General features: G+C 37.3%; 1 protein-coding gene across 3 annotated transcripts in view; it reads left to right on the top strand.

The window, feature by feature from the left end:
• FBXL4 (F-box and leucine rich repeat protein 4) overlaps positions 1-12,528 on the top strand; it is a 62,456-nt gene extending 49,928 nt beyond the window's left edge. For all 3 annotated transcript variants that reach the window (XM_041478205.1, XM_041478206.1, XM_041478204.1), the window contains one exon: positions 2,989-12,528. In XM_041478205.1, coding sequence (XP_041334139.1) covers positions 2,989-3,152 — 164 coding nt within the window. In that variant the 3' untranslated portion in view covers positions 3,153-12,528. The remainder of the gene's footprint in view (positions 1-2,988) is intronic.
• The last annotated feature ends 1,694 nt before the right edge of the window (positions 12,529-14,222 follow it).

Here is a 14,222-nt window from a genome sequence, read left to right as displayed (position 1 = left end):
TGACATGCTTAGTCTCTCTAGAGGGGATAAAATTTGGGGGCATGATAGCAAAGACTGTCCTTGGGTGATGTTCAATAATGCCTCAAAGCAACTAATCTGAGAACCTGATGTGGGATAATTGGAGACCACATTCAGATACCTCCTTGCTTATGCAGAAGAGTACCAGAGACTAATGGAGCCATATGGAATCTTTCTGAAATTGAATCCCATTCAGAGAATGAAAATAGGGAGATGAACTCTAGAAAGTGAAACAAAATCACAGCAAGCCAGTGTGAAGTATTAAGGAATGACTGGCTAGAGGTGAATGATACTGTGTTTCACCTGTTTTACTGGGAATGAACCTGTGTTACAAGTTCACAGGAGTGGCTGAGCTCGTTAGATAGTCCAGGTGTGAAGGCTCACCCCAATACAGGGCTATTCCAGGGGAGCTGTTGTGTGTCCCTTGGTGTTCATGGCAGAGGGGATCAAGCAGGCTGCTACATCAGAGCCATTCTTTCCAGGAGATTATCCTGGAAAGCTACCTTAAATTGGAATGCCAATACAGAAAGCTTTTGAACAAATCAATACATTGAACAATAATAAATTGTTAGGACTAAATGGTATTTATGCAGTGATTCTAAATGAGCTCAAATACAGGGCTCTGGAAATCTTATTTCTGGTGTGTGATCTGTCTCTTAAATCAGCCTCAGTGCTAGAGTAATACAGGATTACAAACATGGCACAACCTTCTGTAAAGGGCTTGGGTTAGGGGCTACAAAAAGATCATCTTTTGCACTGTGTAAACCAGTGGCAGGCATGAGAAAGTCAGTCAGTGGACATCCAGAGGACATTACCATATTCTGATGAAGAGCTGCATCCCAGCAAGGGTAGTAGTAGCTTTGCCTCTCTGGTCCTTTAAATTTCCTTGAAATATTGGTGAATATGAGCACTACTCCATTCCATAGAAGATTGGATTTTCAAAAACGTTAGCCAAGGTTGTGCTGCTTTTGTAACTTAGCTATCTTTTCCTGGATTACGAGTGTTTCAGAGGACAAGAATGTATCATCTCTTTTCACAGTGAAGTTATGTCACTACTGTGGTCACCAAGGGTCTGTTCTGATCTCCTTGTAAATAATCCAGGCAGAGGGGTGAATAATGCCAGAGGGTAACACACAGGTATTCAGGGTAGAAATCTTCAACTGAAGAACTTAACACTGAAAAATGGCAGAATGATCTTGTGATACTTACTAAACAGGTGATAAAGCAGGAGGAAAACATTGAATCAAGTGCAAAGTAGTCACATGAGGCAAAATAACATCAACTAAATATATAGGGGACTGGACTAGCTTGTGTTTTGTAGGAAAGACATCCTGTGGACAATTTTTGGAAAACGTCAGCTCATTGCCCAGCATTATTCTAATGGGAATAGAGAAGATTAGGGTTATTAGACATGAAATGGAAAAAAAACACCATAAGACTTACTATAAAATTACTGACTGTGTGCTCAGTGCACTGTATTGTTCTGGTCATCCAGTTTCAAAAGTACTAGATTAGTGCAGAAACAACACAACAGGGGTCATTTTGAGATGCAAGGGAGTCTGGAAAACAGATGGCCTTGAGGGAACAGAAGAGATGTGCATGGGAGTAGGAATGATTTAGAAATAGTGAATTGGGAATGATCTCATGCTTCTTTCATTGCACCTTAATTATTGCAACTAATAGGCTGGAATTTTTTTATTTTTCTCTTTTTTTTTTTTTTTTTGACATTATGTCAAACTGTGGAACTTGTGAAGGGGCTGTAAGTACGAAGAAATTCAGAAAAGTAGTAGAATCCATGAAAGATAGCTTTAGAAACCCTAAAATTACAATTTTTGGCAATTGAGAAGATTCACCAGTGAAAATCTACTTTGAAAAAATCTGCTTCTCTTTTTGCAGGGGAGGTAAGGAGTGTAGGGAATATAATTGGCCCTGGCACTAGACAAGATCCTGAACTAGGTGGCTTTTTGGGGTGCTAGTTAGCTGAAGGTGGAGCTGTGTGAGTTCAAGTCTGCCAGCAGTTTTCTGCAGTAGTCTTGGATATATAAACTCTCTAGAGGGAAAGCTTGATGAGCAGTTTAGCCTGCTGTAGACACCCAGGCTCAGTTCACTTGCCCAGAGTAACCTGCCAGGTTTCCAGCCTTTTCTGTAAGGCATGAATCTCCTCTGGGTCCAGTGTCCTGTCTGCCTGCTGTGTGTGGATGTCCTGCATGGTGTGAGGTCCCCAGGGGGCACTGGGTACTTCAGACAGCTGACTCACCCCAGGGCCCAGTCAGATGAACCAGGTGCTGAGCACCATGGGCTGGGCTGTCTGGATGTCCGTCAGCTGTAATGGGTGTGTGGACTTGTCCTTATAAACATAATTTATTTGGTTTCTGACTGGATCCTATGCTTGATCTGACCCTGTGTGACACTTAGGAGTTCAGTCGCTCTGGTCTTGTTTTTAGCGGGGTTTGACTAGTGTGTTTTATACATACATTTATGTATGATCAGCACTCTCTTGAACAACTGCCCCTGCATGTGTGTAATACCCACACTTGCTCTAGAGCCCTGGGAGCCTTGCTGATGCCTTTGGAATTGGAATAGTCCCCAGTCACTCATCTGCTGTGCTAATGGACTGTGTGCTCATCAGGAGGGCATGACTGTAGCCTTCCATGCTGCTGCCTAGGACTAGCATCTGGTCCCTTGGAGGTTTTGTGGCTCTGGGTACCTGGCTTCTGTAGTAAGAGATTCCCTTGAAGTTGTAAAGTTGCCTCCCAATGACAGCGACTTAAGCAGTTAAGAAAATACGCTAGTTTTTTTAAAATGTAAAAGTTCTATATGCTGAGAAGCTTGTAATTTGAAAACTAATTTAAATGATCTAAATAAAAGTTGTGTTGTAGTAGCATTTTTTCATGACATGGTATTAACAGCTTAAAACCCTGCACTATTCTTGGTAACTTTATAATTCTGTTTTGTTTTGTTTTTGAACAGGAACAAGGATGGTGAGCCCTGCATCTTTAAGAAAATTGCTGGAGTCTTGTAAAGATCTTTCTTTACTCGATGTGTCCTTCTGTTCACAGATTGATAATAGAGTTGTGCTAGAACTGAATGCCAACTTTCCTAATGTGTTCATAAAAAAGAGTTTCACCCAGTGACTCCCTACATATGCTGCTGTGGAACTCGTTTGACAGAGTTGTTTTCCTGTAAATTTCTGCTGTTTTTTTTTTTTTTAAGGAGAATATAAATCTGCTATAAAATGGTGGAAAATATTAATTATCTACACAAATGGGTAAAATACATTTAAATGTATTATGCTTCTTAAAGTTGATATTGTACCTAAGAATTATTTTACTCTGTTAATTGGTGGCACTGCATGTTTTTAAATACTAGCCATATGTCTGGCTTTAATGAGAAACAAATGAATGTCTTCTTAAATGTCCCTTTACAGGGTGTTATACACAATACAATATGTCAATATCCAGGTGAAAGCAGAAGTTTAGTATTTATCAGTAAGGAAAATATGGGTGCTTCCTTTTCATGTGCTTGTGTGTGTATGTATAAATGTATACATACGTATTTGTATATACATGCACAGATATTGTAGCATTCTAGTTTGGCCTGCAGCATAAGCTTTTATGATCTGGCCTATAATTAGTTATTTGAAAACCAGTTTAAGTGTGTATAAGAACAGATAGAAAAGGCACTTTGTCTTCTTCGAGTTTTGGCAATGAATTCTATCTGATACAGTTTTCTCCCTTCCTTCACCTGAAATAGATGTAATGATGTTTTACAGTCCAGCCTAAGCAACACAACAGATAAATGCAAGAATCTGGACCACCTGAACTTAGAGCAGAAATGAAAGATAAAAGTTACAGCTGCTTCTTGGTATGGAGATACAATAAGCCAAGTACTTAATGTTGTAACTGGTAGTGTGTAGAAAACTCCAGGGTAGTTTCCTTTTTCAAATTTCTGTCATGGTCAAGACTTGATTTGTGATACGTCTGGTTATTGTGCAGAGTATCATGAAAAGTAGAACTTAGGGTAATGTGTTAGCAACTGTCCTTTCACTGGCATCAAATCTACTGTCAGGTGTAAAAACAAGCGTCTTCGTTCAGTAAAACAGCAATGAAAATGTAATGGGTTTGAAACAAGGGCAATACAATTTGATGATTTTATGATCACCAAACCTTAGTACTGGATTTGTTTTGTTTGGGTTTTTGTTTTGTTTTGTTTTTCCAAGAGGAGAGTAGCTCAAAGTACTGTTGCACTCTTTGAGACTGCTTAACCTCTGGAGAAGGAAAACTTTGTTGATGGACAATTTCTGGAAGTTTCTTCCTGTTGCACTTTCTTCGATGAAGCTTTTCTCTTTTTTTTTTTTTTTTCCCTTGAATACCACTGCTAGAGTATGTTGCTTTGTACAGCTTTGGTTTAGAATTTTACCTTTTTAGCCATTGTTGATGCATATGAACCATAAAATATGGGCTGTCTTTTGATATTGGTTGTTATTCTTATCTTGATGGCACTTACTACCTACTGGAATAAGAAGAAGAATACTTTGTCTGAGAGAAGTACAGTATTGTACTGAAGATCAGTGACAAAGAACACTTCAGTTTGTGCAGTAAATAACCAACTGCTACTAGAGGACTGCTACAAATCGTTAAAAATCTGACAATCTCTGTGACTCCTGAATGACTGCTTTGAACTCTTTGTACTGGTGCCAATACTTTATAAACCATGTCATGAAACAGCTACAGAACATTTACCTGATTTTATTGAAAGACCTAGTTCTTCAGATTTTTGAATTTTGCTGAATCTCTGAGGAATTCCAGATCCAAAGAAGGGCATGCACAGTTGGCTTTTTGATTTTTTCCCTCCACACAGATGGCACTATGGGATTTCCAACTAGTTTATGCCATTCCATTTTTTTTCTTCTTTAGAAATCTGGGCATTGTCAGAGAACTTTAGATTGATTTGCTTTTTTTTCCATACTGAAAGATGTCAGCTTTGGTATGATTCTCTGTGAGACCTCATTTCTTTCAATTGTGTTTGGGTTCATTTGTTTTTCTTTGAAATTTTACCTTTTTTTAGTCTATATTTTTCATTGTAATTATTAAACATTATTATTCTAGTTACATGAGAAAACAGGTACAGATAATGGGAGTTTACAAAGAACAGAGTTCAAAAAAATATATTTGTTATAAAATTTCACTTCTCAGGGGTTGTTCTGTGTTTATCTCCTTTTTTTCTATAGAGATCTGTTTTGTTTGTTTTTCACTGTAAATAGAATGGGATGTGGATGAAGTGATAGCCATTGTGCCTTCAAACTGGTGAACTTGGTACATAATAGAGTTTTTCTCATCAGTGAATCAAATAAGTGTTTTTGTAATCACATACATGTAAAGAATTTCATTCTCTGTTGCTTTTTAGGTAGCGTAAAGAAGGTTTAAATTGAAATTATGTTCATACTGGGGATTCTTTTCTTATGTTGCATCTTCTGTTTGAAAATGTTTTTTTTCAGGAATTCTCTGTTGTCACTTGGAAGATAAATTGAAGTTGACTTTTTATTTGAATTGTTTAAAATTTGGCTATTACAAACATAATTAATTCAAAGAGCAGAGAAGCTATTGGGAATGACTTCCATCTATAGTTATAGACTTCAACCTTCAGTCAGACAGTAAGAAGCTCTTTTAGCTATGGCCTTATAAGTCCAAGAAGTCTTCCAGCAAAACAAAGTTAGATCAGACTTGACATGTGTAATACTTGCAGAGTAAAGAAAACAACTTGATTTTAGACCTTCCTCATATGTCACAAAGAAGCAAGAATGGGTCGCTGTCTCTTTAGTTCTGCTGTCTTATACTTAAGTGTGTCTATTTATTTATATATATATGTATGCATAAATTATATATACACACACATATGTTTGTGTGTCTATATGAATTCTTTTGGATGTGTGTACATACATAAACTTATAGGTATAAATCTCAATGTTTTTCATGTAGGAATTACTTTTGTAAAGTGAGTGTAACAGAAAATAATGTGTTTCATAGCAGTTCTGCTTTCAACTATTGCTTTGCTCTACCTGGAGACTGAGTTCATCTCCACCCATGCAGCAGGAAAAGCCTGGACAGATGTGCTGAATTTCCAGTGTTGCTTTGCCAAAGTGCCTTTTGGTTTGTCTGCTTGTGAAAGGTGTTACAGAGTGTGAAGAGTGAATGCAAAGTCTGATAACTACTGTGGACTGTCTCCTTGCAAAGCAGTCATATAGAGAGAAACTTATCTTCTAGTTTCATTTAATCCAAAATGAATAATGTCAGTTCCTCCACTGGAGGAATTAATTACTCTTGAATTGGGTCTCATCTCCATCACTAGACTGTCCCTCAGTCATATTATCTAAGTTCTGCTGTTAACGATATTCTTTTTTTTTTAATTGTGTTTTTTGATTATTTGTCTTTCTGAAGCTTTGTAAAAGATATGCTTTGGCAACAAATGTTAAAAAAAAAAATGGCTAACATGTCCAAAAAAAGGGGTTTACTCTGAGCTGCTCCTGTTTTTAAACTAAAGAGGATCTTCCATACCCTCTGTATGAAATTGATGTGGGATGGCCTGTAAGTAACTATGTAATTCCTTGGGTAATTAAAAAAACTAGTATGATAAATTTACCATTTAAAGCATCTTCTTAACTCTTCAAGGCTTTAATTCAGTAGTGTACTTAGTTGTATTCATAATTTTGAGCTATCTGGCTGCATAGCTCTATGAAATGGGTGGGGTTTCTGTTCTTTAAATTATACACCTGATTAAGTCCATTAGTGAGCATGACTCATATAGAACAGTTTTGCGTGGGAGTTTCGACCTTATAATCCCCCATGTACTTGGAGGTCCAAGTTTCAGACAAAAAACCACAAGTGAACAAACAACAAAACCTACCAAAACCTTTGTATTTCCTTAGAGCTCTTATGCTAAGTTTTCCAGATATAAGATGTCTAGTAATCATGGTACACAGTGAGTAGAATTCATCTCACTGAATGTTAGTTCTCTGAAAGTTAGACATCTACTTCAAGGGAGGAATCTGGGCACCTCTAGAGAGTTATTAATCTCCTAAGGCAGACATTTCAGGAAAGTGGAATGAATCATGTTCTAGAGAGCCTCTCTGGAGACTGTGGAAGCTGTGATTTAGCTCAGGTTAGATACTAAACTGAGATTAATTCCATCCAGTGCTGTACTACCTGTCTTGAAAAACAAGACCGAAACAACATCCATCCTTAAACCTTCAAACCCTCCAAATTCCATCCAGAGAGAAGCAAAAAAAAAAAAAAAAAAAAAGTCTGAGGAGGAAACCCTGAGGAGTTTTCTTAATGCCAGGATCTGCTTCTGTCCCTTGCTAATACCTGTGATATATAATTGTTTTATTTTGTTTGGCTTTTGGGTTTGGGTTTTTTTGGAAATGCATCCTCTTTCCCTGTTCCAGAATCTCATGTACCTAACTGGCTGTATGTATAGTTCTGTAAATGTGTGAACAGACAAACATAATTAATGTATTGCCACTATTTTGATAATCTTTCATATTGCTATAATTAAGACTGAGTAGTTTAACTGCTCTGCTGTCATCAGAAATGTCACCCACTGTGCATTTGCAAAAATTGTGTGCAGAGTCTTGGTTCTAACTGTGTGTACTTATTGCATCTTATGGGATATATTTCCCATGTCACATCAGCAGGACTGCTAAATTTACAAAAACTAAATAAAATGTAGCATTTTATTATGAGGACTATGGGGGCGACTTTATCTATATGATTTACATATTCATTATTGCTCTTTAACAGTGATTCTGTAAGTTGTAGCTTTGGAAATGACTAGACTAGAAATCCCTGGTTGAATGCATCTGCACGTGCTGTGTCAGATGCAGTAAGTTTTTTCCCAGATGAAGGCATTAGTCCTTCACTGAGTTGATGATTTCTGTGATTTTTAGATATCTGGCTTGATAACGAAGTGCAAGAAGATGCTCTTTAATAAATGTTACCAGCACAGGACAAGTTGTGGTAACTGACATTTGGAAGGGCTGAGAAATGAGTGTTGGATGTTACAGATCCTCAGGAGCTTCAGAGAAACGCATCAACAGGAAGAGTCTCATTAAGAAGATTCAGCCTCTGTAATAGGAGGCAGTGGTGAGATTTTCCTTTTCAGCTAATGGACTAAATACTTTTGTTTGGGTTACATAGCTCTGGTTTCTTCTTGTCTTGTTTTCACTTGAGGATGGTAAATGGTGCAGTTAGGAATACACATATCCTAAACTGAAGGGCATCCATTGTGAGCAATGAAGTTTTTCTGTTGCATGTTTTGTTCACCTTTTCTAAAAATAAAAGTATAAAAATACCCTCAACTACTTGAAAACTCATTTTCCTTAGATTCTGAAGAAATGTAAATGTCAAGAAGGTTGAGGAAAGAAAGAAAGGAGACTTATTCAGATTTATCTGGAAACTCATGGAAGGGTAGCCAGAGCTATTTGTAGATGTGAGGAAAATGTGTGCCTTGCTCTAGATTGGCTCTGCCTTTCCCAGGAACATAGCTTTCCACATAGAATCACTTGCTCATACTTCTAAATCAAGATTTACCATTTAGATGCTCTTAATATTGACCTTTCATGTGCATGTTTGTTAAGTAAGTCAGAATGTATCTTTGTTTCATTTTTATCAACTACATAAAATATTTTTTCTTTGCATACCACTGTGAAATCATGTTCTTTGTTATTCATTGAAACTATTTCATGCATGTACACACAGGTGCATGTAAGACTTAATTGCTCAGATTTTTTGCAGCTGGTCCTGTTCTGAGGACAAACTGCAGTTTGGGGATAAAAATGGTAAAGTCTCTGGAGAAGGCTCGAGGGAAATAAGATCAATGTATTGGGATGAGGGAAAGAATGAAGAAGAGGGAGCCAGATTCTTCTCAGTGATGCCCATGAACAGGACAAGAGGCAGTGTGCACAAACTGAAACACACAAGATGACACATTCTATGGCACAGGTTGCCTAGAGAGCTTGGGGAGTCTCCATCCTTGGAGATACTCATCATCCTGGGCACTGATTGGCTGGCCCTGTTTGAGCTGGTGACCTCCAGAGGTCCCTTTCCAGCTTCATCTGTTCTTTGTTCTATCATCCGAGATACGCCTGTGGTTGGTTTCTTTGCTTCATTGTACTGATTGCTGAACAAGGTAGGGAGAGGGGAAAAGAAAGAATATCATAAGGAACTTGGCATATTGAGAACAGACACAAGAATCTTGTACATTTCCATTTTTGTTATTTTAGAAGTAACATCTCTCCATTTAAGTTAGCAGGAAAATCTAGACACAACTTAACTGGAGTAAAATTTTGGTTTTCAACATGCAGATCTGTAACGTACAAAACACACAACTGTTTTATGGGAGTGTGATCGTCACTTCAAAGCCTGAAAGCTACACCAAGGACTAAGAAAAATAACCCTATTCTTGGGCACTAGCAGTAGTTTCTGGGTAGAAACTGAATTGTCTATAATACACTAGGAATGGTTTAGTTTGTATATCTTTAGTGTTTGTTTATGTAGACCTTACACTGAATTGGGATTGCCATGGTTTAAGTGACAGTTATTCCTGCTTACTTCGTTAGGAAACTGAGTATAGCAGTTACCTGTTCATAGTGTCAAACACAAATGTTCGAATTCAGGTGAAAAAGAGGACCAAGTTTACGAAACAGTGAAATGTCTGAGTGTTTTAGCGGGGTACCATGTAATAATTATGGTGAGTTCCCATCTTTTGTATATTTACTATTTTACCATTGTCAGGAGTTGTCTCTGCTCACCATCAGAGATGGGTTCCCTTTTATCAGACCTTGGTCTCTCTAGATTTTTCTTTAGGATGGTGCCACAGATTTTTGCATATACCCACTGTTCTGAAACAAACAGAGAAAACAGCTGGCTTGGTTAGAATTTGGAAACTAATGGCTAGTCTATGTTTGAAGTTATTTTGGAATAGTTACTAAAAGTAAATTAAAGTAACCAGGAATTTATGTGTTCACAGGGAGACTTTGCACTTTCTGATTTAACTTTGGCATTCAGACAATTACAGGTGCCCTTCAGCTGTCACAGTGAAATCTGTGTGGTGGTGATCTTTCTGGATTTTGTTAATGAACATAAGGCCACTCCACCTCTTCAGCATCTTGTGGCATTTTGCATTCATGTCCTTGCCAGGCAGATGGTGGAGTTGAGGGTTGTGGAGATTGGCCCAGCTCTGGAAGTGAGGTGTGTGAATTGCCTGGGGAAATTTCCTGCTTGTATTTATTCATATGTGCAGATGAGAAGGAAGGGCATCTTCAGACTTTTCACATTTAAATACCTAAATCCAGTACCTGGATTCATTTAAACATAATAGGTCTCTCTCCCTGCCCCCCATCACATAACCAGCAACAAAATACTTGCATTGTATTTATGATTTAATAGTATGCTCCATTTTCTGCCGCAATAGGAGTTTGAGTAATGTAACAAGAAACTCCTGTTGCATTACCTTTTAAAGAAACTAATTTCTGGAAAGGTGGAAGAGCAGCAATAGAGGGAATGGTTCCAGACACTATCTGTAAATACCTGTGCTGTGCATGCTATGCCTGTAAGCACCAGAAGCAAGTTATACCTTTTTGTAATAACAAGTTGAGAAGGACAAAAGGGATAATTGCCTCTAAGCACATTTTCTGTAGCTGGAGGATATTTATATCATTGAATTTTAAATATCTAGAGTTGATACTAAAGTTAGGACACTATTCTCCTAGGGTCCTGTCACTGAGTAGATAGGTTCTTCTATAAGGTAATTCCGATCAGATTAGTCTGCAATTGAGGTCTTGAATTGACCTTTGGAGAAGCAAAGGTCTGTGTAGACCCAGTAAAATTTCTGTTGGAAGCTAGCATGAGTGGATTCAGAGTAAGAGGTTGCTTACCCCTTGGTGCTCTCTATTAGTCCCCTAGCTTGACGTGCTTCCACCAAAGGCCACCGCTTGCTTTGCTCTGTTAGTTGAACTGGATCTGATTGCTCCCTACAAAATATTGGTTAAAACTAGAAAACTGCTTGGTTTCTAGTAGTTGTCCTTTTGGTTGTTTGGGGGTTTTTTTACCCTCCTAATTTGGCTATTAAAGCAAGCAGAAGGAAGGGGGCATTTAGCTTCAATTAAAAGAATAACAAGCAGCAGGTGGTAGCATGTTGGTTGTGCAAATGCTTTAAATCAAATTAGCATAAATGAGGATAGCCACTCTTGATTGTGATCCAAAGCTTCTTAATTTTTACATAGTTCATCTCAGTACTGTGCCACAAAAATGTCCTAAGTGAAGTTGTTTATTTGCTCCTCATGATGGTGGCTCAAGCCCTAAAGTATAAAATGCTACTGTGAACATATGAGAACATTCAGGTCCTAACTGACTTCAATAAATTCCCTGAAAAAGATCCTCAGTTCCAAACAGATGTTGGAAGTTTTAGATTAGAGAGGTAATAAGAGCATATTTAAAGTATGGTGAAGGCAGTGGTTAGCAAATCTAAGCTAGAGGGAGGGGCAACAGTTCTCGGATGTGTTTTTCAGGACTTTTTTCCTGATCATGGGCTGCATTGGCCCATGAAGCTAACATCCACCCCTTTGCAGTCCTAAATATAGTCAGCGTTCCAAGAGCTCTTTCTGTATGTGCAGTCTTAGATCCCAAATCTGTTTTCTGTGTTCCTATTCAGTAATTAGCTGATCCACTTTTAGTTTGGTCTTCCTCTTAGTATACTAAGCAGTGTTTATCTTAGCATCTATATTTCTTTTTAATATTCCTCTCTGAGATTCATGCTTTTCTTTTATACTTAGGCAAGTACTTGATTACATTTCAAAACAAGGTTTTTCTGATCTGTGTTCTGCCTGACCGAGAGTAAGTGGAAGGTAGTGTTATTGGTGTATTCCTTCTTTTCAGATTTGGCTACTGTATCTTCTTTCTTTCTGTGTGTAAACCCAAAGGTTTTACATGTGTCTGCATTTGCAGACACAGCTCTGGCATGGATCCCTGACTCCTCCTCATTTGACTGATGCTTTTGGGGTATGAAGTATGGGTTGACTTGAATACACATATACACACAAAACAGAGATGTTAGCCCTGTATTCATGAAGGATTTAGTTTACTATGGAGAAATCATCTAATGCCTTATATTGCTAATTCAAAGATAAAATCTTCTTATCTTTAAAAGTTAATCAATTATTTCTATTTAGGAAATTAAGCCTGTTTTCTTCTGCTGTGTTGGGTCATTTAAAATATCATAATACTGTGTTGTGCAGTTTACTCCATTACTGCCAGTATAAAGAAGTTGAAATTAACGTTCTCCCTGAGTTGTCAGTGTGTCTGCTAATTCAAAGATGACAGAAATGTGTTAAAATATATTCAATCTATAATATTTATCTTGCTTTGCACTTAATTTGTTTCTCTTTGACTGTCTTGCAAAATGCCAAGTGTACATAAAATAATGAATAAATAAAAAATAAATTATTTGTCTACATTCATTGACCTTTCGTGCATTCCTTTAAAAAACCAATGAAATACAAAATAATATGATGCATTCTGAGGAACAGTTTGGTTATATTTTTATCACTGTTCATTTTGAAATAGGTAGGTTTTGGATATGAATTTGTAACCTAGTTTTTATTATTATTAGAAAACTATATTATTGTTTAATGGTTAGCTTCCTCTAGTCCTATGAGAGCACATGGAACTAGGTGTGTTACACAAAATAGATGCTTCACTCCCTGAAACAGTTTGTGGTACAGAGAAAGAGACAACAGATGTATGTAGACAGATGGGATATAAAGCAGAATATGGAGATTACAATGTACCAAGAGAGACCTCCAAGAAAAATATAATTGTTGACTTTCTTTCAAGAATAATTTCCTAGTCTAGTGCAAATTATGTTACCATAAGGTATTTCTTAATCCCTTTAATTATGTACGTACTGGTACAGTTGCTTTTAAATGTGGAACTTAAGTAACATGATAAATTCTGAATTTAGCAAAAATATTAAGAGCTCTGCAGCTTTGAATATGGGCACCAGAAGGGGACAGGTGATCAGCTGGACTCTACTTGTCAAGATCAACCCAAATGTTGAATTGAAAATGAGCAACTGCTTTGCTAGGAGTTTGTCCTCCTTTTGATGAGTTATCTAAAGTGGTTTTATGGGTTCCAAATTTGATGTTGATTTAATCAGTGCCCATTTTCTTCTAGACAATTTTTTTGAGTGTTAGGTTCTCCTGATAGTGTTAATTGTTCGAGGCAATTCACTTAGCCAGATACAGAGCTTTGAGTTTTCTAACATCTCTAAAGAAACTCTTAATAAGACTTTTAATCTCCAGCACCTCCTGAAGGGTTCCGCTTTTGTATCACAGCTTTGCCTCAGGCCAGTTTAATTTCAAATGTGCTAAAACTGTCTTCTAGCATCAACTTAGAGCTGCTGGTGCTTACAATTATCTAGAAGTGTATGAACAAGACTGGACCTGGCTTCTTTGCATTTGGACAAAACACAGCTGACTTTTGACACCTGCTAAAGTACAGTTTCAGGCATTGTTTCTGGTGGCCTTGTTTCTCATGATACCTGTTTCACAGTATTGAAAATTCACACAAAAATCTGAAATGTGCCAGGCGTCTGTCTTTCATCTGTGGGGCACTTCCAGTAGTACAAAAACGCTACACAGATCAAGCCAGATTTCAAAATATTTCAGGATTTGCAGACTTTAATGCCTGAGAGCCTGTAATACACTTCTTTACATTATTATTTGGCAGATGTGCATTATTATTTGGGCAATTTAAGGAGTTATGTGTTCTCCATGCCCATACTTTTACCTGCTTTATGTCTAGACAGAGGGAGGAAAGTTTAATGTTCTGTGAAAACATTAAAAAATGCAAACTTATCTCTGTTACTTTGCAATGCAATTGGCAATCTTGACTGAAATTTAAACAGAACACTGCAGATCTGATACCATGCATGCTCCAATTGTTTATTCACTGGTAAAATCAAATGTTATTATATACAATATAGGCATTTATTATTACAAACAGATTTTAACATAATGCGTTCCCTCATAATTTTTTAGAGCTAGAAATAAAAATGCCCTGAAGCCGTGACCAGGCAGTTTTGAACTTTAAATAGAGGTATCCTCAGAAGGTAAACTAAATGCAGCAGCATTTTTGTAGCAAGGTCAT

The sequence above is a fragment of the Pyrgilauda ruficollis genome, unplaced genomic scaffold (assembly GCF_017590135.1).
Source record: "Pyrgilauda ruficollis isolate IOZ18807 unplaced genomic scaffold, ASM1759013v1 scaffold43, whole genome shotgun sequence".
NCBI lineage: Eukaryota > Metazoa > Chordata > Aves > Passeriformes > Passeridae > Pyrgilauda > Pyrgilauda ruficollis.
Note: the sequence above shows the minus strand (reverse complement) of the source record. Positions and strands in the feature narration are given on the sequence as shown.